Genomic DNA, 22298 nt, shown 5'->3' with positions numbered 1-22298 from the left:
GGCCTCCGCTCGGTGCCCGCCTGGCGCCGCCCACTCGGAGCGGCTCCGGGGGGAGCGGGCGGGGCGAGCGGGTCACCTGACTTCGCGCGACGGGGCCGGGGTCGGGGCCATGTCGCGGCGGGAGCGGGGCCTGGAGCCGGGGCCGGGCGGCGCCGAGGCTGCTGTAGAGGATGCGGAGCCTGCGGAGCCGGAGAGTCCTGACCAGTGCCTGTCGCTGCTGCCCTGGGACCGCTTCTCAGCCTGGCTGCACTGTGTGTGCGTGGTGGGCTTCGACCTGGAGCTGGGCCAGGCCGTGGAGGTGCGTGCGGCGGCGGGCGGGGGGCACGGCTCGCCCCGGGGCCTGCGGGCTGCGGCGGGGGCCCGCCGGAATCGGGCGCTTCCTCTGGTCCCGGTGTTGCACAGAGGCCGGGAAAGCTCGGCCGTGCTTGAGGAAACGTGGTTGTGCGGAGCCCCAGAGCGGCGAGCGGGGCTGCGCTCCGGAACCCGCTCGGCTGTCCCGGGTGAGGCCGGTGGTTTTCGGGCAGCTCTTCTCGTGGTGCTGCTTGTGCTGTCGGTGGGCGCTTTCAAATAGTTTGCATCCCGTCACGAGATTTGTATGAAGCACGTCGTCGGCTTTCTTTGCGTACAAATAGCGCTGATTTCTACGGCATCTAGGTGTTAAAAAGTGTGATAATAAGGGGAATGAGAGTGGTCTTCATAATTAACAGCGTCTTCCAGGTCGCTGAGGTGTGCCCAAAGGTACTCTGCGGGTTTGAAGCGTTTTCCGTCAGCCCGAGCTGGATGCCGGGCCGTGGCAGTGTCACAGCTACAGCTGCGGCTCCCAGCTGTGCCCTGTGTGCGACAGGCGGGGACAGCTGTGGCACTGCTTTGGGAGGGCACGGGGAGCTCACAGGGCTGGGAAATGGAGAGGAGAATTAGCCTTCGGGGCAGTTTCACATCCTATTTCACCCTGTTCACCCTGTGACTGTGCAGCAAACTGTTGGTCTTTAGGGAAAGTGTCTTTTCTTTCTCTTGCCTTAAAGGGGTGCCAGCATAAATGCGTGGCAGACTGGCCTAAAATTCAGCCAGTCCAACTATTATAATGTGTAAATTCGTAATGGATGTCCACAGAGAAATGCAGATAAAACCCCAGCATACTGTGCTAATTATCTGAGTTTTCTTCCTTTGATGTTATAAGGTGGTGTTAACAACAAAGACAAGTGTTTCTGTCTAACCTGTGACTTGGGCAGCTGTTGTGCTCAGTGGATGAGTGAACCACAGCCTCTGTCCTGGCTGCAGACTCCTAAGCTGACAGGAGTCATGTTAATTTAACTGGATGCATAAAATGAGACTTAAAATGTCTACAGAGCTAAGGCCTGGTGGACTTTTTTTGTTGTGGGTTGTTTGGGTTTTTTTGTGGTGGTGTGGTTTGGTTGTTGTTTGGTTGGTTTTTTTTTTTTTTCTCCCAGTATGTAGCTGCAGGAAGACTAATTTGCTTTAATTTATATAGGAATGCTGAGACGAAACACCTGCTAGTGAGCAGAATGAATATGAATTCATGCTAATCTTCTGACTAAATGTGGATAATTTCAGCATCATTCAGCTACTGAAAGAGTAACATTCGGTGTACAGCTGCTTAGCATAAGATAGCAAAGGGAAGTATTAAGAGTTGGCAAAGAGACGGTGATGGGTTTACTACATGCAGAATGCAGGTGTTCCACCTGTATATGCTTTCTGCTTCAGTCGTACTAATAATGTCTTACACAGCTGGACATCATTTAATAGGAGACTGAGGGGAAGAAATGGCCAGAAGATTTTGGAGGCTGGAGGACAGAAAGGTGCTTAGTCAGATATCAGCCAGTGGGTATATTTGTTGTTTTCTCTAGAGTAGGATAGTGTTATCTTATCAGGAGATAAATTTACATACATTTAGTAGAACAAGATTAAATGAGATAATGGGATGTTAACTGTGTGGTCAGATGAGGACTCTGCATGAAGCTACTGTTCCTGCATTGAACTTCTGTTCTTTGACTAAATCCCATCTTTGGAAGTCCTGAATCCTTCTCTGAAATATAATCCTGGAATTTTTGTCAAATTTCCTTGGCTTATAAGATAGCCACCCATTTCAGGAGTTTTGGAGTGGGTTGTGTGTTGCTTTGAGGACCTTTTAGGTGAAATTTAGGTGTCTGAGGTTTGTCCTCTTTCCTGTATATTCTGTTTCCACTTGCTTGCATAATCACTGATTTCATACATCCTCTTGTTTGAAATAATGGTACTTCTGCATCTTAGGTTGTGTTGCATCGTTTTTGATTTTTGTGTTGTAAAAACTTACTACATGATCTATTTTTTCTGTAAGTACAAAAAGCCATGACTTTGAGTTTATTCCTTGAGCTTTCACAATTGTCATTAGGGACTAATGTTCATCCTTCAAGAGCTGGTAATAATATAGATCATGTTTTGTGGTTGAATTTTGGTTACTCCAGCCTAACGGATTTCAGACAATAATGTGCTTTAAATGTAATCATCTACTGCATTTTGCATGTATGCAATTAATCTAAAAGATGTAATCTTGCTCTCCTTTGAGGCCTTTTGCACCAAAAATCTCAAGTACTCTGAATGTACACTCTGAATATAACTTTTTAAATGAATGTGTGTGGTCTCTAACTGGCATTCAAAATATCTTGTAAAGATGGGTGATCAAGAAAGCTTAAAAGCATGTGAAGATAAGAACTGAGATATAATATTAATAACTTAAAATTGAAAATGTCCTAAAGCTAGGAAGGAGTTTGAGGGTTGTATTGTTAAAATATTTGATGTCAACTTACTGCTTATACCCACATTATTTTCAAATAAAATAATGCTGGTTTTTTTTCCTGTAGGTGATATATCCTCCACATTCCAAACTCACAGATAAAGAAGTAAGTCATAGTTGCTGTATATAATTTGGTTTTAGCTTAGGAAATATATAAATATATTATATTTCAGGAAATATAACAGCTCTCTTTTCTTTTCCCTACCCTTTAGAAAACCAATATTTGCTATTTGTCTTTTCCAGATTCTAATTCAGGTAAGTGCTTTCTTCACTCTGTTGTCATCTGTTGTTGGACCAAACTGTGTTAAAAAAGAATTTGACAGGATGTATTCTGGGCTTTAGATCAAATACGTATTTATATATCTTAATTAATATTGCAATACAGAAATGTTGCAGTTAAGGTTAACTATAAAGCTGCAACTGTCTGCATTGCAGTAAAGTCTGAGGATTCTTCTCTGCTTTATGTAAGTGTGTAAGACCTTCCAGATGACATTTGTGCAGACGTTTCAGAACACTTGGCAAATAAAGAATTAACATCTTAATCTTGCTCTTTAAACAAAATAATAGTATTGTCACTGTAGAGAGGAGACTAGGCATGGAATTTGAAGGATTTAATAAAGCAGATGGAAGTATATGGAACCCTCTTCTCATAAAGGACTAAATGTGTATTTTCTAAGTTCATAACAGTGAACCTGACTTTTAAATTTAAAAGCATTTTGATAAAAACAGTTGTGAAGGGAAAACTTCAGCTATCTTCTCCATTCTTGCTGTGCCTGTAGCTGTGTGTGGTCCTGCTTGTTAAATTATTCTTGAATCTAAATTTCTGCTCTTCTGCTGCCAAAGAGAAATTGGGACATGTGGCTGATGGGTTGGACCACCTGCAAAAAGAAGTGGCACAAGTTCAGACCGTTCCTTTCACATTTATTTCCATACAAAAGTCCAAACATGCAGGACCAGCATTGTGCCTGTTAACTGCATTGGCTCTGTGCTTTTGAATGCTCTGCAGTATGACAGCTGAGATGGGGGTGATGCTGATGTGGGCTTTTAATGTGTGTGAGCTCTATTATGTAATTTTACAAAGTATTTTGGCTAGCTTTTCTCCTTTGTCTAAATGTCACTAAAATTAATAAATTTTCTCTGTTCTTGCTATTCTTGTATGTAAATAGAGGGACAGCTTCTTTCTGTTGCTGAAATATGAGTTAACTGTATCTTTTAATTACTCTTATTGTTAATGGTTATAAATATCTTCAGTTTTTAAAAGATATCTTGAAGGTACAAAATCATGTGTTAGGGGCAAAGGTTGCTTTCTTAAGATTTTAATGAAAATTTTAAAATTTTTTTGTGTATTTTTTTCAAATAAGAGTGTAGTAAAGCTGCTTCAGGCAGAATATGTATATGTAAGGAGGTTTTGCTTTCAGCAGGGAAAAATTCCACTTTTTTGCTTTTTATAATGTCCCTATTAAGATCTGCTTGTTCTTGATCATTCTTGATAGGCTTAAGTTTCAAATGATGTAGAGGAATAACCTGTGTAAAACCTCCCTTCTACAAGGCTAGAAGTGTATGCTGTCTGTTAGGATTTATTTTTTCGTCACAGGCCTTAACATAAAAAGAAAAGCTTTATGTAATATTGACAGTGAAGGAAGTTTTTGGCTTGCAGCTGAATTTGAGGTCAGTCCATCCCAGATTTTCATGGCTCAAAAGGTTAATTCAGCTTTTTTCTCTTATTACTACAAAGAGATATTATTCCAGTACTTGTGGCTGTGAATTTAGAGGAGAAAATGGATTTAATCAGCTGCTAGATCATAACACTGGTGGTTTTAAGCTGAGTTTTACAATACAGTTATCTTTAAAATAATGCTTTTATTTTCTCTGCATGGAAAATTGAAGAAAAGACATCTACCAATCTTTTCTGGAAGAGCTTGTTAAATAAGGAGATGTATTCTGAATGCTATTTCAGCATATTAATGATTAAGGGTAATTACGTCTTCTATGTGTAGCTTTTTATAATAGTTTGTGAGGATTTCTTTTTTCCTTTGGATGAAGGGAATGCACTTTGAAAAGTTGAATCAAATATTTAGTGCTGTGTTATTGGCACGTGCTGTGTTTTTTTTTATTGTGTCTGTATTGCTGAGCACTAGTTACCTGTTGGAATTGAATGGTCGCATCACACCATGTTTAGTTAGCTACTTTTGGTTTTGTCTTGGTGCATTGAGGGTTTCTGACTGCAGCTTCAGAGGGTTCTGAGACTCAGACCTGGGTGCTCAGGGCACGTCAGTGTTACTTTGCACAGCCAGTGCATCTGACTGAGGGGTTGGGCTGTCTGTGCTTGCTGTAGCAGAATGTGTATGACTGAAAGAGAAGATGAAATGGAACTTTGAAGTCTGATAAAACAGTTCCTTGGAGAATTAGTTAGATTTTTCTTTAAGAAATTAATTTTGATAGAAATGAAGGAAAACTTCACTCCTTGGGGATATTACTGGGAAGTCATACTCAATTTCACTCAGTTTTCAGCAATTAGCTTTGCAGCTAGACCTAGACCTGCCTGTAGAGATACAGATCGGCATAATGCACTCCTGCAGTGTGATTTTTGTATGAACTGTATGGTGTCAAAAAAAGAGGCAAAGTGCAGCCATGTAGCAGAGGAATGACGTGGCTAAGATGATCAAAGCTAGACAGAAATGCCAGTGAAATGTGTAATGCCAGTGAAATGAACAGCTATTTCACCTGTTTGAGGACATGATAGTCACTGTGAGGCAGTGATTTTTTTTTTCCTTGTTGCAGACAGTACATTTACTGTTGCCAACGATGCCAAATTTTTCACTTATAAATCTATAAATGTTCACAAGAGTAATGCAAGATAAATGAACCAAGACTCAGATACCTCTTTGGCTGTAAGCAAGTGCTCATGTTAAACAAGGCTCAAACTCAGAACACTGTGTTTGTTTATCTCTTCCCACATGTAGGTTGTCTTGGAGACACACAATTTTGTTTTAGGTTCCGACGGTCTCCTGGAAGGAAGGTCTCATTGTGTTGTTTTCTGGACCAATTTGATAGAGATCTACCAGTTTACTTAAAGGTTGGAAATGAGAAAAAATGAAGTTAAATTTCTTTTGGGTAATGTTAATTTGTGGGTCTTCACCTTTAAATATAGCATTTGAAAAGAAAAATCTCTGAACTGGATGTCCTGAAAGTCAAAACACGTTTGTTGTAGCATGTTATTATAATTATAATAATAATTAGTTTCATTATCTATTCTTTGGTTTATTAGTATGGATTTTGGATTACAAGGAATTAAGTTGAGGCCCAGATCTATTTCATTATTGACTGTAAACCTGTAGATCAAATTGTAAGAACCATTACTGTTGTGGAAACATGAAGTGCTTTATAACTTAGTTTTAAAAATTCCAAGCAACTTGGGCTGTCTCAGTTTCCACCTTTTCACTTTTTGAAGATGGACCACTTACCTAAAATAGGTAGAGGCCAAAAGTTGTAGGGAATATTGAAGCCTCAAACTCAATTTAGTTCTGTTCATGTGTCAAATACTTGAATTCCTGTTTGTAGGCAGAATGAAGCTGATGTCTTGTCTTTGAAATGTGAGAGCCTACTTCCTTAATATTCCAAGAACCTTTTGTAAAACTAATACATTGAAAGACTGGGTTTTATCTCCAAGTCAGGGCTTTAAGGTTTTATCTGCTAAAATCTTTCTAAGTGCTACTTTCTAGAATTATAAAAGTTGATTTATTCCTCAAGAACTTATTTCTATTTTTGGTTTCACAGTGTGTCCAGAGAATGTAGATATGAAAATGGTAAAGCCTGTTTCCCCATGCTGATGTTTTCTCTTTGAAGTACTTACTAAAAAAAAATAATGCTAATAAACACAGTAATCCCTCTAGTTTATTATATGTAATCAACTTTGGAGCTTGCAGGGGCATAGGGTTTTAAACTGTATGTTGAATGCTTCAAAAAGAATGGCAGTAACAGGTGGTTGTATTGAATAGTTTCCTTTCTTTTGCAGAAAGATGCAGCGTATTACTATGGCTATGTGTATTTCAGACAAGTTCGAGACAAGTCATTAAAAAGAGGCTATTTCCAGAAGGTAATTTCAGTTCTTTTAGGAAAATATTAATTTGGAAATGAATTATTTTTTACTGACTGTAGAGGAACAGGAAAACTGTCGTGCTCTCTAACTAAATTAGTTGCTAATTTATAGTGAATTGGTTTAATTTTACATCAGCTATGCTATGTTCCAGCTGTGCTGTCAGAAGAAATAGTTTTGTCTCTGTGTTTAAAAAGAGAAAGTTGGGAAGTTTTGGGAGTTGTTTGCAGCTTGCCTGTAGTCAGATGTGTGGTTGGCTTGCATGTGTGCAATGTGTGAGAAAAGTCACACTTTGGTGTTGTTTGAGAGTAACAGGTGCAGTAGAAACTGAGGGGAAGTGTTGACTTGCAATTCTGTTTTGTTACTCTTTATTCCAGTCGCTGGTCCTCATCAGCAAGCTGCCTTATGTCCATCTCTTTCGTACCATGCTTAAACAAATAGCACCAGAATATTTTGAAAAAAGTGAAGCTTTCCTGGAAGCAGGTAGTGGTTCTATAATGTTGAGCTCTTACACTATCACATGCAACTTCTGGAGAAATAAACAACACTGTTGTTCTATTTTATGGTTTTGTCTTCTTGCAGGGTAGAGGGTTGAAATTTTAGCAAACTGGCTTGACTTCTAGATCATTAAACAGAGCTAATTGAATTCTGGATCCTTCCCTGGGAGAGTTGGAGGTTCCTCCTGAAACACATCTAGGGTTATGTGTTTTCAGAACCAGCTGTTAGGCATATGGCAGCTGGAGCTGATGGCAATCCTTAGTTTTACACTCTTCACCATCCAAGTCCTTTTGGGCAGTCTGACAAGTTTTGCTAAGCAGCTGTACAAATGTTGTCTTGCTTGAGATGTGTTTTTTTTGTGTGTCATTTGTTTGTTTTTGACTAAATGGAAAAAGTGACAGAGCAGCACTGGTAACAGGTGCTTCAGCCTTACTGCAGAGCTGAAAGAGCTGCAGAAGGGCAAGTAGAAAAGTTACTTGCTCTTTGTCTGGAAGAGTTCTATGTACTGTACCTGTCCCAACCAACTTTCATGTTTTTTGTTTTTATTGAGCAAATTTGTGTAAACCATGAAAGAATTGCATTTTTCAATCACATGTTTTCTTGAGAGGTTATATTATGAGCAGTATAAGCTCTACAGAAACTATAAGAATTATGTATTATATTCATAATGGTTTACAAGAAAATGCTGGAAAACTTTCTAGCTGAGCTACAAACCAACTTTTTCCTTAACTGCTGGTGTTTATTGGTTCTGCAGTAGCCAATACACATAAATAGAGGGTTCTTTCCAAATATTTTTAGTATGTACTTTCATGGTTTCTCAGATAACATTTCTTCAACTAATTGTAAGTCTTGTTGCTACAAAAAATGGATGACCAGAGAACACTGTTTTCTTGAAATGAAAGTCTTTATAGTTCTAGTGGAATAATACATAATGGTCAAAGGGCTTTAAAACTTGTTTGTGATCAAGAGACAAATTGAACTGCTGTGATCTATTTGTACTAATTGAAAGTTGCAGTGCACGAAGGTGACTCTGTCATCATGGTTTATAACTTGCAGAAACTGTTGTATTTTTCTTTCAGTTTGTAGTGACATTGATCGTTGGCCAGCACCAGTTCCAGGGAAAGTTCTGCAGTTGCCTATTATGGGTGTTATAATGAAGGTAAGGACTCCTGCACTTGTCTTCGCTGAGGGTGTCCACCTTTCACTGTACAGTTCCTCACTGCCTTGTGACTTGTTTTCATTGTCTTATTCTTCCAAACAGGGTAGATGTTGACAGCACTCAGAGTGAAGGTCTGGGAGATCTTGATTAGGTGCTTTGATTGGTGGGAGGAGGGGAGGATCTTTTATAGTACTTAGGTTAATATTTAATTTTAGTAGCTACTAAAAAGTGATGTTTCAGTACAACTACTAATTGCAGTGTCTGTATTATCCCTCTGGAATTTGCATTCTAGAAGAATTTAGTGCTAATTATGTTTGTCAAATCAAACAAAGTAGCACTTGAAAATACTGAGAGGCAAATTCCAGTCAAGCAAATTAAATATATTGATGAAAATCATTCTCATTCCTGAAAGTTGATGAGTAAAAATCTTTTTTGTTCCGCACACCAGAAATAATTGCTTGTGCTGTTTATATTTTTGAATGGCACTGAAATATGTCTGAAGAAAGCAATTAAAGAAGTTGTGTCTAGCACATAGGGAAGAACTGTAGAGTTTAAACAGCAGTTAAGAACCGGGCCTCTTGTAGTCATATTAATTTCATAATCCATATGAAATACAATTAAATGGATTTGATTAAATTAGAGGTTAATTTGATTAAATTAGAGGTTACAGCCAGAAGTACCTTCTCAAACATATACTCTCAAGCTTATGGGAAGACATGGGAGAGAAAGAAGTTCTGAAGCTGTTTTAAAAGCAGAAATTTAATAAAATGGTGCTGAGTGATGAGGAGTGTCAGATATGTCTTGTTTGGGTATTACCTGCATTTACCTCAACAATAATTCTTACCCATGAGAACTGAAATTGTATTCCTAAACTGAGTAAAGTCATAATTTACTGCCCAGTGATATTGTCCCTGGGTTTTTACTGTGCTTGAGCTGTTTTAAGTGTTGTGTATAAATGACATCAATTTGTGCATACCAGCTTCCATTATGATTAAATTTTTAGTACTCAAGACTTACAGATGCAAACTGTGAGGCCAGAGAAGTATACTTATGTTCAGACTATTTGGATTCTGCCTCACTTGCCAGAACACCTTGATGTTTTTAGAAGATAATTTTTTCTAAAAGTAATTCTTTACCATCTTAAACTCCCAAGACCTTATTTCAGATCATTCTTTCCAACATTTAGAGGTATTTTTATTGAAATTACGGTAACAGTTTTGACTTACTTTAGCAATAGTCTCTTTTTAAACTGGAATATTATTTTCATATTCTGTTATTCAATTTGCAGTTGGAAATTATGTAGGTGGAAGTTCTGTAGAGCAAATAAGCATCATGCTGCAGTATATCCTCTCAAAGTATTACAGATTGTCTCTTAGTCAGCATTTTAAGTGTCTGCTGGATTCAATACAAGGGAAAATAAATCTTTCTCTTTCTTTCCAAGTTGCGGATTCCAACATATCGTGACAAGCCTGGAACAACACCGATAGTACAGAATATGCACCAGGTAGCCATTAGATACTGATATTGTATATAGCCCCAGACAAAGCTAAAGATCTTTCATTGTTTTAACTTGTTAGAAAAGATTAGTAGTAAATCATCATATACCACAATAATAATGAAATCCAAAATCTTTGCAACTTCGAATGGAGTAGTCCAGATTTGGATTCTTCACAGAAAGGATATTCTAATGTAGTTACCCTGAGCAGGGAGAGATATCCAGGTCCTGGAAGAAGATACTGGGGGGACAAAATTACTAACCTGAACATCCTTTTACTGTTTGGATAGTTTGGATTGTTTTGAGGATGAATCCAGAATTAAAATTTTAGCCATAGCAGATATTTATAAAACAAATCTATCTGTGTTTTCATGTGCAGTTCGAAACAGCTTCAGTATTTTATGTATTTTCTGGACTGAAAGCTACATGCCTGTAAGTGGAGGTGTGTGTTGTCTTAGGAGATGTCTTACTTTTAGAACACAAAGGTAGTTGTGGAAATAGCATGCTATATACTGCAGCAGCACATAAATAATTAGATTATATACTGTGTACTGTCCGGAAGCATTTAAGGGAAACCATTTCATTTAATACCTAGGTGTTCTGATGACTAAAAACCAAGCATTGCGATGTCTTTTAGGCAGATGCTCAGGTCTCCATGGCTTTACCGACTGTTCATGAAGTAGATCTTTTCAGGTAGGAGTTTGGACTGCTTAGTTCCTAGCTGTGAACATGTTTTTTGATTTATGACAGTTACTTAACGCATCTCATGGCTTGTTAGCTAACATTTATTACTGTTGGTTTTAATATTCTTTTTCTGTAAAGTTTGCTACAACACAGTTTGGACAATATCCAGGCTGACACTGCAGTAAATAAGGAAATTCATTAAATGTTCCATTTTACAAGAGTATTTTATGATTTTCAAATTACTATTAAAATACTACCACAAACTTCTTTTTATGCCTTTATTAACCAGAAGAAATATGTATTTTATGATGTCAAATGTATTAAAATACCTCAATGTGTTTTTAGGTGTTTCTGTCCGGTGTTCTTTCACATTCAGATGCTTTGGGAGCTGGTGCTGCTGGGGGAACCACTTGTTGTGATGGCACCATCACCAGCAGAGTCTTCAGAAACTGTGTTAGCCCTTGTTAGGTAAGTGCAGTAGAGCTTTCTAACTATGACTGAGGGAGTCAATGTAAGATTCTAGCTGAGTGCACCTTCATTTGCTCTGTGTGACAAAGCGTTCCAAAGTTTAGATTTGCTTGTGTCTTTCATGAAAGTTTGCACTGAATGCCTAAACCAGCTCATCCTCCTTGTACCTTGCAGCTGTATTTCACCACTGAAGTACTGCAGTGATTTCAGGCCATACTTTACAATCCACGACAGTGAATTCAAAGAATACACAACTCGCACACAAGCCCCGTAAGTGAATCAAACTCTACGGAAAAGATGTTGCTCAAAGCCACTTGTAGCCATAAATTTGTATTAAAATACTGTTTCACTACTCTAGATTTCTATCATTAGAGAATTAGGTTTAGTTTTTTGGGGTTTTTTGGGGGTAAGATTTATCTCGCAGAGTACAGTAATTAGCTGATTTAAGTTTTTATCCCAGTTAGATATGACTAACAGGTTACAAAACAATTCCACAATTAAACTGGGCTTGAGTTTCATAGGATACTTCTCTACAGAATAAATGAAACTGCAAGCGTGAAACCAAGAAAAATTCTTGCTTTTCCATGAGGGTTTGTCTGTGCTACACCAGCTCCAGAGTAGCTCCTTGGGAAATTCTACTGTAATTGTTTTAATTTTTAATTAACTGCTAGACGAAGTGACTTGTAGAATTCAACATCCATACAGCTATTTTGTAAAGCTGAGTCAGTTGGTGTTCTAGTTGAGACAATTTAAAAATCAAATATAGCTTCACTAAATTTATTAGGGTAATAATGTAAACAAGTCAGAAATTAGGCTTATTTTTTAAGAGTGTGAATGTCCAAAACCAGTGATGTTTGAAACTGCTTTAAGGCAATGTTTTTCCCCCTTTATTTTTTTAAAATTCTGCTCTTATTTTGAGAGCATACACCTCTATTATTTCTTAATATATATTATTTAAATGCAGCTTGATTTGGGAATGGAATGCATGCATTAGGTTCACTGATTTTTAATAGATAAATTTCTTCTAATGTCAGAACAGGCGGAGGTTGTTGATTTGGATTTTTTTGTTTGCTTTGGTGTTTTTTTTTATTGTAGTTTTCATCTCAATGTATTGCCAGAGATAGAGCAGTGGAGAAACACATAAACATAGGCAATGTGTTTTAAATAGTGCATAACCATTCCCATGGAACACAATGTAATTTAGTTGCTAAAAAAACATTCCAGGAAGAATTTGGTTAAACTTTAGTAACCCATGTTTCAAAATCCCATTCACTCTTCTGTGAATTTTGCAGGCCTGTGCTGTAGCAGCAGCACTGTGCTCTTGCCGCCTTTTGTTCCCTTTGTGCCCCTGTGCACCCTCCAAGCCAGATGCCAAGCACAGAGCAGACAGAAAAATCTGACAGAGTGTGAGCAGGGGCACAGTGCTCTTAATGTGCTTGTACTGCATCCCTTGGTGACTGCTGCTTAAAGCAAATAGGATATTAAATGTCTCATTTTCTTAATGACATGCACATTCAAGTACTGAGAGTTTGTTATAATCAAACATTGAAAAGTAGCAATCTGTCTTTCAAATATGGGTCAAATTTCTACTCATAGAAAACCCAAACATAAAACCAATAAATCACTAAACCCTCAATAACAGATAATGTGCTGTTCTCACCATTGCAAGTGGGCAGAATTTAGGCAAGTCTAAGCAGATGATGTAATTTTTATTCTTCACTGTTATTTTACTTTAAGATGCCTCTGTCTTATTTTCTGAAACATTGAAACTTTGATAAACATTTGTGCTCTTATGTGCTATTTAAAATGTAACTCTTAAATACCAAAGGAAAATAATTTCAAGTTAAGAATTTAAGGTGACTTTTTGTATTTGTTAAGGCAGAAGCTCTTCCTGTCATATTTTAAACATTGTTATTGCTTTTCTAGGCCATCAGTCATTCTAGGAGTGACAAATCCCTTTTTTGCTAAAACACTTCAGCACTGGCCTCACATTATCCGAATTGGAGATATCAAACTTCCAGGTAAAATAGAAGTATTTTTTACAGTCCTGTGCAAAGGGATCTAACTGTGTGCTTGTTTATTTACAAACATATGTAATTATGTTCCATTTATTTAGTTTAATGCTAACTAAATTTTCCTGGATGTAAATCTGTCAAGTGAAGTTAGAATCTTCACTGCTCTGTGTCTTGTCTTTTCATATCTAGTATCTTAAATGTAAAAGGTAGGTAATACTCATTAGTAATAATGTTCTGCCTTTCACAGAGTCCTGATTTTGTATCTCTACCAATAAGGTGTTAAAGTGAGACATAATATGTTACTGATGTTAATTTTAGTGTGAGCAGAATGTAATAAATCAGTCACAGCCCAGCACAGAACATAAGACATGCATGAAAGCTATCTTTGAATGTTACAGTAAAATACAAAGCTGTTGACAATATTTTGATAATATATTTCTAATCTGGCAATATTCCAATAATTATTAATTGTTCAGTCTGGATGATTTCCTGACGTGATTGAGTAGAATTTTCTTGTAATGTCTGGATAACACTTCAATTGTTGAATAGTTTTTGTATGAAATTCTTGATTGTAGCTGTTTGCTGCTACAGGTTCACTATGCTGTTCTGCCAGCAGGAATGCATAAATATGCAATTAAGATAAAACACCATAAATTTAATTTTTGTAAAAGTTAATTTTAATTTCTGAGTACACTGAATTAATTAAGGATTATGTACTGTGTTCAATATAATTAGGCAAGGTTTTGCTTTACTTTAAAATACCATGTCCGTCTACAGTCAGAAAACCTGTGGGGGCTTCAGGTAGTGTGGGGAAGAGTTACTTTGCTGCTGTGGAGCTAATGTTTGGAAAGTAGAATCTTATTAAACTCAGAAGAGCCATATAAACAGGTGGCCTTCAATGTGATACATAGTTTCAAGTATGAAACTCTAGTTTTGATGTAGCTATGGGAAATGCTTAGTCAGGAAGTTCTAAAGATATATCTGTCTAACCTGTCTTTAAAAAATTATATTTTATTTCTTTAGGGACAAAGAGGGGGTTCTGATTATTTTTTGCTGGGTTTTTTTTTTTTTTTTTCTTCATTTCCCCCCCACTCTGCAGATCTAAGAGCAATTTAACCATTACTGTTTCTAAAGTCGAGCATCCAAATAGATTTAGGAGGAAGGTTCTGCTAGGCTGCAAGACTTGGCAGGGTTTAGGATCTCCTGGTTGGAGCAAGATAAATTGGGAAAACAAAATGAAAGCCCTTAATATGGCCTATGACAAAGAGGACTTAAATTCATTTTCTTACAACACTTAATCCATAGGTACTATTTTATTTTCTTCTATACAGCTTTTAGTTATGCCAAGGTACCAAAGATTTGTTCCTTAAAGCATTTACACTAAGGGGAACAAAGGAAAATGGAATAAAAATGTGAACTTAAGAAAATAATTATTGTCTGCTATATACCCATATGTTAATTGGCTGCTTGGATTCAGAAGGTCATCCTTTGGCTGTTTTTGTTTGTGGGGTTTTTTTGGTTCACTTTTTACTTGTTTGGGTTTTTGTTGGTTTTCAGCTATCTGGCGTTTTTTTTCTTTTCAACAAGGAACGCTTATATGAAGTGAAAAGTCTATTTGCTGTTATTCATGTGTTTGCTGGGTGTTTCTGGATATATACTTGGATTCTTGTCAATATTTCTAATGTTTCTTACAATATTAGGTAGTCTTCAAGTAAGATGGCTTTATGTGTTTTGGCAGGTGAAGTTCCAAAGCAGGTGAAAGTAAAAAAACTGAAGAACCTAAAAACTTTGGACTCCAAACCTGGTAATAACTTCAGTGTTGTCATTTTAGAAGACATACCTTGTTTCTCCTTTGTTTATACAATGCTTTTTTTCTTTAGGTGTTTATACCTCTTACAAGCCATACTTGAATAAAGATGAAGAAATCGTGAAGCAGTTGCAAAAGGTAATGGTTTAGGTCACTTCTTAATGGCAACTGGTTTTGTGTATTTTGTGTACTCTTGTACAGTGGTTTCATATAAGGCTGCACTTTATGTAATCGAAATGAAACTGGACTCTAGTTCCTTTGCCCCAGTTCATAACAAAATAGATGTATGTACACCCTCATTGTAGAAGGGCTGTTCCCTTGTTAGCAGCTTCTATAACCATATGAATGGTGGACCTCAGTAAGTTAGTTTAATAATTTAGAGAATTAATGGTATTTTATCTGTTCATCTGTTGAGGTTTTCCATCCTCTGCCACCCCAACTCTGGTCTCTTTGGTCTAAAAGTCTCACACATGAGGTGTGTAAGAATCAGAGCTTCCAGATTTTAACTGGTTTGCCAAAACCAACACTGGTTTCTTTATAGAAACGTTTCTTTCCTTGAGTTTCTTTACATGAAAATAAAATCAGTAATTGCAAAGACAAATATCTGTACAAAAGAACTTGATGCTATTGCTTTCCTTCCCTGGTTTGGGGTAGGAAGTGCTATGTGTCGGCGTATGGCAAATGAATACAGATTTATAATAAATGTTCATAAAAAGTAAACCCAACAAAACTACCTACATACTTTGGAGTAACAGACTGACTGTGTTTTGTTGTTTTGGGTTTTTTTAAGGGAGTACAACAGAAACGTCCTACAGAAGCACAGAGTGTCATACTTCGGCGGTATTTCTTGGAATTGACAGAAAGTTTCATTATTCCATTAGTGAGTTCTTAGACTAATGGGGTTTTTATATTAAGTATTAAGGAGTAGTTTTTTTGGAGTTACTCTAAGTCCAGTAGTTCTCGATTGTACTCCTGAAATCAAGCCTGGGTCCAGCCCTGGGCCCAGCTGGTGAGGCACAGCTGCCTCCTGCTGTCACACATGACACTTGGTGGTGGTCCCACTCCTGTGCCTTGGACACCTTGAGGCTCTGGCCATGCCTGTGCCAAGCCTTGCTAGGGCAGAGATGGCCACAGCTCAGACAGTCTTCTGTGAGTTAGAACTAACTCTAATATTTGGGTAAGGGACTCAGAAAATCTCTTTCAAACACGATACCAAGTGTGATTACTGTTTGGAATCACCCACGATACGAAGGTACCTGTGGAGTGTTTTCAAAGAAAAGAGGGCTTGTTTACCAGTGGCTTAAGTTCAGGATATAGATATTCTATGTGTACATTTGCTTCTTGTCCTTCTCCGCCTCATGTCCTTCTTGAACTTTCCTGGCTTAAAGTTCTGGAGTTGGGAAGTACAGTCTGTATAAGATAAGCTCCTTGTCTTCTCATGTGGTAAATATGCACAACCCCACCCTGTACTAACACTGGGAAGAGAAAATGCTGTGGGCATAAGCAATAAGTAAACACACAGTGTGGACTGTGTATCTTTAATACTGATTATGCAAACAACCTTTCCTTTCCGCAGGAACGTTACGTGGCAAGCCTTATGCCTTTGCAGAAATGCATATCACCCTGGAAGGTAAGGAAGTATCATTTGAATGAGCTGGCAATTGGTAATTAGAGAAATTAAGGTCTGCTCATTTCTTTTTTCCTTTCCATAGAGTCCACCACAGCTGAGGCAGTTTAGCCAAGATGACTTCATGAAGACATTGGAAAAAGCAGGACCACAGCTCACCTCAGGGTTAAAGGGAGATTGGATAGGACTTTACAGGTAGTTCTTTCATCGATATAAAAAATTATATAAATTAAAACAGATCAATAATATTAATGCTGTTTTTTCCTGAGGAAACTTACAAGGATTGATTTGAGTAAGACTTTCTTTTAGAATATATGCTTTAAAAGAAATTGATAGTGCTAAGTATACTTTGCTTGCTTAAATCTCTCTGCTAATGTTACAGGTTTCTGTAGATCAGTGTTGTTTGTGGGTTTATTTCTGGTTCTAGCTTGATCCCTCCTTCCCATCAAACACAAAGATAATTGATTTCTTTTATTCTAAAATTCCCTAATCTTCGTGTTTCAGACCTATGTTCTTTACATTCTTTTCTCAAGCCTTGTCTTAATTAATATAAGCACCTGTTAATCTCTACTTTAGAATATGACATCTTTATGAAAGTATATAGAGAAAGAGTTCTAATATCTTACTCAATCTCAAACATAATTGCATTTGATGATGTAGAAAACACTGTTACCAAATAGTACTTAAAATATAAAATGTATTTTTCTTTGGTGTTTTACCAGGCATTTTTTGAAATCGCCAAACTTTGACGGTTGGTTCAGGAGCCGGCAGAAGGAAATGACACAGAAGTTAGAGGCCCTTCATTTAGAAGCACTCTGTAATGAGGTTAGAAAAATGTGTGCTTACAATTATATTTGTCATCTTGTAATAAAAATATTCTCCCACAAGTCAGTTTTAATCCTCTTTTCATAGGTCGAGCATGAAATTTTTGACAGTTTTGTGAATCCTGATCTAGCAAAACATGATTTTGTTAAACAAGTACAAGCTAGAACTGACACAGCAAGAGAACAATATGAAATACACACTTCACTTGTCATAACAACTGTCATCATTTTTAAAACCTACCTTTAGGTAGTACTTTTTGTTTGGTTGTGTATTTTAAAATGAAGTACACAGACACACACATGCCCCCCCCCCCCAAAGCTTTTTCCTCTTACTTGGCAATATTATTTTATTCAGCTTCCATCCTTGGCAAGATATTTTCAGTTATGACATAGTTTGTAGCTTTAAAGGTAAAACTTCAGCGAATTTGACATTCTAATTGACAGCTAACTAGATATATTTAGTAAATAAGCCTACAGCTGATCCATAGCAATGGAAAGCTTAGAAGTTAAGTCTGTTAACATATAACAAAATGCCACATAACTATTCTGATGTTGTAAGATCCATTCCTTAATTAAGAAGCCGAAGTGGGTATCAGTATAATTTAAGTTGGAACAAGCGATAGAGAAAGGAATTGCAAGAGAAGATGCTGTACAGCCAGAGAGGGAAGAGGAAGAACAAAAACAAAGTAAGGCAAATACCACAGCTTTAAAACAAACAAACAGAATTGGTCTGGTTATTTCTCAAAAGCCATTTGTTTTTATTCCTTGCCTTGTCAATTCTCAAATGTAGCAAATCCAAACAGATTATTCAAATAGAGCAGACCAAATAATTTGCAGGTCAGTTATACAACTTAGATTTTTTTCCAACTGTATTTGATATTAACTTAAAGAAAAAGAAAAATGTGTTACAAATTTATTACCAATTCTGCTCCTTCATTGTTTTTTCTTTTGATCCACAAAAGAAATGTTTCTTTGTATGTGAACAAATGTCTTTCTTAAGTGAGTCATAAGGGGGTAGGGGAGCAGAACGTCCATAAGAAAATTTACCTGATTGTATCTTACTAGTTATCAACTGTGATCTCCTTTGATGCCCTAGAAACAGGGTAAGCACTGCCCTGAACTGCTTTAATACTGCATTGTGCTGGCAGTTCTGATTTGGTAATCATTCACCACCATTCTGCATTGTAGATGCTCTTTCTCAAACTAAGCCTGTTTGGCAGGATTTTTTCCCCCTTTAATTGATTTTTATTGTGTTTATGTCCAAGTTCGCTCTTACGTGAAGTACTGGGCAAATGTGCAAATAAAGCAGATTTTGCAGTTCACAGTAAAGACAGTGCATGAGTAAAATGAGATTGGCAAATAGCATAAGAATAAGGAAAATACCCATTCTGAACATTAGGTGTAAATCTCTTTTGAAAATTACATGTATAACCATAAATAATTCAATGCCTAACTTTTTGTATTTTAGAACTTGGTTTTCTGGTGTCAGAAGCATACTGAGGTAGAAACAGTGGATCTTGTCTTAAAGTTAAAAAATAAACTGGTAAGTAACTGAATTGAACATGACTTAGCTACATAAAAGCATTATATACTTGGTTTTGCAAGTACATGAATGAAAATATTCTTCATGAGCTAGGTAGTTTAAAGAGTCAGTGATTCATTTCAAATTTAGGCTTTAAAAACAAAAACAGTCAATTTCAGCCATGTCTGAAAAGTTATTTGGCTTCCCAGTATCACCCAGCTATGCTGGAAGCATTGTATTGCTGGATTGTTGTTGTTGTTGTTTGTGGGGTTGGTTTGTTTGTTTGTTTGGGGTTTTTTGTTGTTGTTTTGTTTTGTTTGTTTGTTTGTTTTTGATTAGTTGGAACTCTGTGAACTGATCTGAATCCCCAGGGAAGAAACTCTAATTTTGTTATTTCTGAAAGTCCAAATCAGTGTTGTTCTCACTGTTGTGTGGTTGCTGAGGAAACCTGCTGTGTCCTAATTCCTACTCAGTCAGCAAATGAGGAATTAGTTTTCCAGATTTCCTATTACTTTACTTTGATATTTCTTAAGGCAAACTTGCATTTTTAGTACAAATCATGTTTTTCTGGTACCTTTGCAGTTGCAGGTTGACAGAGAACATCTTCCTGTGAAAACTGACACACTGAAAAAGCTGCAGACGCATATCAATGATATTATACTGGCACTGCCAGATGACTTACAGGACATCTTGCTCAAAACTGGCACAACATGATTTCTGCTGGGCTTTCTTGGTGCAGAAAACCAAAAGGCAAGTAGTCACAGAGGACAGTGGCTTACCAAGTTTGGAACACAGCTCTAAACAGTACATTAACACTACAAATGGACTGTACTAATAGTATAGCCCACTGTATCATTTTCACTGTTTTTTCCACTTCAATATCAATGCAACTAAAGGGATCCTTGTGTGTAATATTATTTGAAATAAGTGCTCTTAAAGAATAATCTGTGGGCATATGAAGCTGTGCCACAATAGGACTACAGTGCAGTGCTGGCATTGCAGAATGTTTTCCCATTGGTGCTGCTATACCCAGTCCTACTCAGGGCCATATTGATCCTGTACTGTCCTGTTGATGTAGTATCTGATTATTTTTCTTTGTTTTTTACTTATAGTTTTTAGCTAGTGGTAAGTCCAACTGACGTATTGGTGATTTGTCCAGAATGCCTTATAATTGAGGTATTTTACTGGTAAATCATGGCTTTTAAAACTGTTTCAGGAACAACTGAAATTATTAGTTCCATTCTTAACTTTCTGCATTTCTCCTTCTTACCATCTTTCCAAAAGGATACTGATTTAGCATCTTTAAAGAAGAGAAGGCAGCTGACAAAAAAATCCTGAAGGGAAGTCTCTTCCACTCAGTGTCAGTTATCAGGGTGCTCTTACATGCCTTAAAGTAATTATATACTGATTCGTGGTTTTAAACTGCTGACATCCAGGATTTCAATTACATCACTCTTGTAAATGTAAGCATGCAGTATTCATCACAGGAAATAAACACTTTGGTGTTCTAATAGGGATTTTAAAATTGGTGATTTCGGTTCAGTTAGCTGATACACAATCTGTTTCAGTTGGAGATCATACCAGTCAGCTCCTGTTATAATTTTAAACTTTATTATTTTTGGCTTACCCAGTCAGGTGTTTGAGGTGGTGATGAGGCTGGAGGGAGAAAATGTTGGCTTCAACTGAAAAAAGCCTCTGAACAGGTCAGACTGGTAAAAAAAGATTGTAGCATGAAATTATTCTCAGTATGTACATACAGCAGACATGCATACAGAGTAATTTCCTCATGCATATTAAGCAACAAGGATGGGATGTTTTATCTTCTTGAACAAGTTTCAGTGGTATATAAGAACTCGGCTGCTCCAGGTGCAGTGTTCTACTCCAACCAGTTTCAAGTAGAGTAAACATAATGCTATAGTGTACATACAGCATATACTTTTATATGTCAAGTGGATCACAGTTATTAAAAAAAACCAACTCTGCTTTTAAGTGCTTGGACAGAATTTTTAAAATCTTGTGACATAATCCTGCTATAAGAGTATGCTTTTGTATAACAAATATTTCATACCATCTTTCTAAAAATGTCTTATTTAGATACAGAGTTTCACAACAGTATTTTTATGAAAAAATGTGTTTTAATACTGTTATGTTTTGTATACGATTACTAGCAAAAGTTTAATGTATCTATTAGGTTACTTAAACTATACCACTTCAGCATTAATTGCTAACTTGCAATTTTATTTTATTTTTTTTTGCACACCTTGATGAAGCATTTCTAATCCAGAAATTATTCAGTGGCCCTTCATACCTTAAATTACCTTAACTATTTAACCTGGAGCACTGTGTCGCTTCTCGGAACCATGTAAACTGGTAACAACTATGATAACTAGCACATGACTGCAAATACATATTTTTTTAAGCAAAAATAAAGAGTTTGATTTTTATTTTTTTTCTGTGGAAGTTATGTGACTTAGATGACGGGTGTGTTTGGTTTGCTTGGTTTTTCCCCTCTCCTGTGTAAGCAAAGCTGTTCAGCTTGCAAAGACCGTTGCTTGATGAAACTCTACCCCTGAGCTGACCAGAAGTGTGGAGTGGTGGTGTAGTTTGATTATGCGTCATGGTCGGAATATGACAGAGCTGCAGCATCCTCAGCAAAGCAAATGGCAGGGCCTGGATTCTAAAGCAAGTGTTTGCTAGACTGTACTCAAAGAAAAGTGACTCAAAGAACTGACATAGTGAAAGGTATCCATTAATGACCCAGATACACTAAGAATAGGCCAGCTTGGAGATCCAGAAAGTAAATATACTCAAGCACAGGGAAGCTGAACTTTCCTAGCCCAAGACAAAGAAGCGTGAATGCTGAATGCTCTGAACAGAAGATAGGCAAGTATTGGAAATGTAGAACTAGACTCCTTAGATTACAGCTTCCTGACAGTTTTCATGGTTGATCAGGATCATATTAACATCTTAGGCACAAACTAGATTGAAGGTATGATTTATTTATTTTATAAAAATACATCTTTCCGTTTTAATTTACACCAGGTTTTGGGTTCAGAAGAACATAATTTAGAATTAAAATAAGGTTTTCAGCATGATACCTAAGAGCAGTTGTGGATGCCCCATAGCTGGAAGGGTTCAAGGTAGGGTTGTGCAGGGCATTGAGTACGTAGTCTAGGTCCTTGTCCTTCCACATGGCAGGGGCGTGGAATGAGATGATGCAACTCTTCCAACTCAAACCATTTTATGATCCTATGAAAACAACAGGCTCAGTTGTCTGGCTTAGTAGCCAGATATTAGGATCCGGACTATTGT

At 37.2% G+C, this 22298-nt stretch overlaps 1 protein-coding gene across 1 annotated transcript; it reads left to right on the top strand.

Moving 5' to 3' along the window:
• Positions 1 to 103: 103 nt before the first annotated feature.
• DENND6A (DENN domain containing 6A) lies at positions 104 to 21411 on the top strand. The gene is made up of 20 exons (XM_083869530.1): positions 104 to 298; positions 2859 to 2897; positions 3004 to 3046; positions 5755 to 5867; positions 6807 to 6887; positions 7265 to 7370; positions 8465 to 8544; positions 9986 to 10048; positions 10677 to 10732; positions 11069 to 11191; positions 11366 to 11461; positions 13118 to 13212; positions 14945 to 15010; positions 15087 to 15151; positions 15804 to 15893; positions 16590 to 16643; positions 16726 to 16835; positions 17363 to 17465; positions 18933 to 19007; positions 19569 to 21411. The coding sequence occupies exons 1-20, from the start codon at positions 110 to 112 to the stop codon at positions 19698 to 19700; spliced, it is 1779 nt and encodes a 592-aa protein (XP_083725656.1). The 5' UTR covers positions 104 to 109; the 3' UTR covers positions 19701 to 21411.
• The last annotated feature ends 887 nt before the right edge of the window (positions 21412 to 22298 follow it).

Source organism: Zosterops lateralis (assembly GCF_965231275.1).
Source record: "Zosterops lateralis genome assembly, chromosome: 11".
In the NCBI taxonomy this organism is placed as follows: domain Eukaryota; kingdom Metazoa; phylum Chordata; class Aves; order Passeriformes; family Zosteropidae; genus Zosterops; species Zosterops lateralis.
Note: the sequence above shows the minus strand (reverse complement) of the source record. Positions and strands in the feature narration are given on the sequence as shown.

What these genes read in the sequence shown, in the direction of transcription:
- DENND6A (XM_083869530.1), top strand. Translation starts at nt 110, where the DNA reads ATGTCGCGGCGGGAGCGGGGCCTGGAGCCGGGGCCGGGCGGCGCCGAG. An exon ending in ACTGTGTTAGCCCTTGTTAG is followed by an intron (nt 11,192 to 11,365) that starts GTAAGTGCAGTA and finishes TGTACCTTGCAG; the next exon opens with CTGTATTTCACCACTGAAGT. An exon ending in AATGCATATCACCCTGGAAG is followed by an intron (nt 16,644 to 16,725) that starts GTAAGGAAGTAT and finishes TCCTTTCCATAG; the next exon opens with AGTCCACCACAGCTGAGGCA.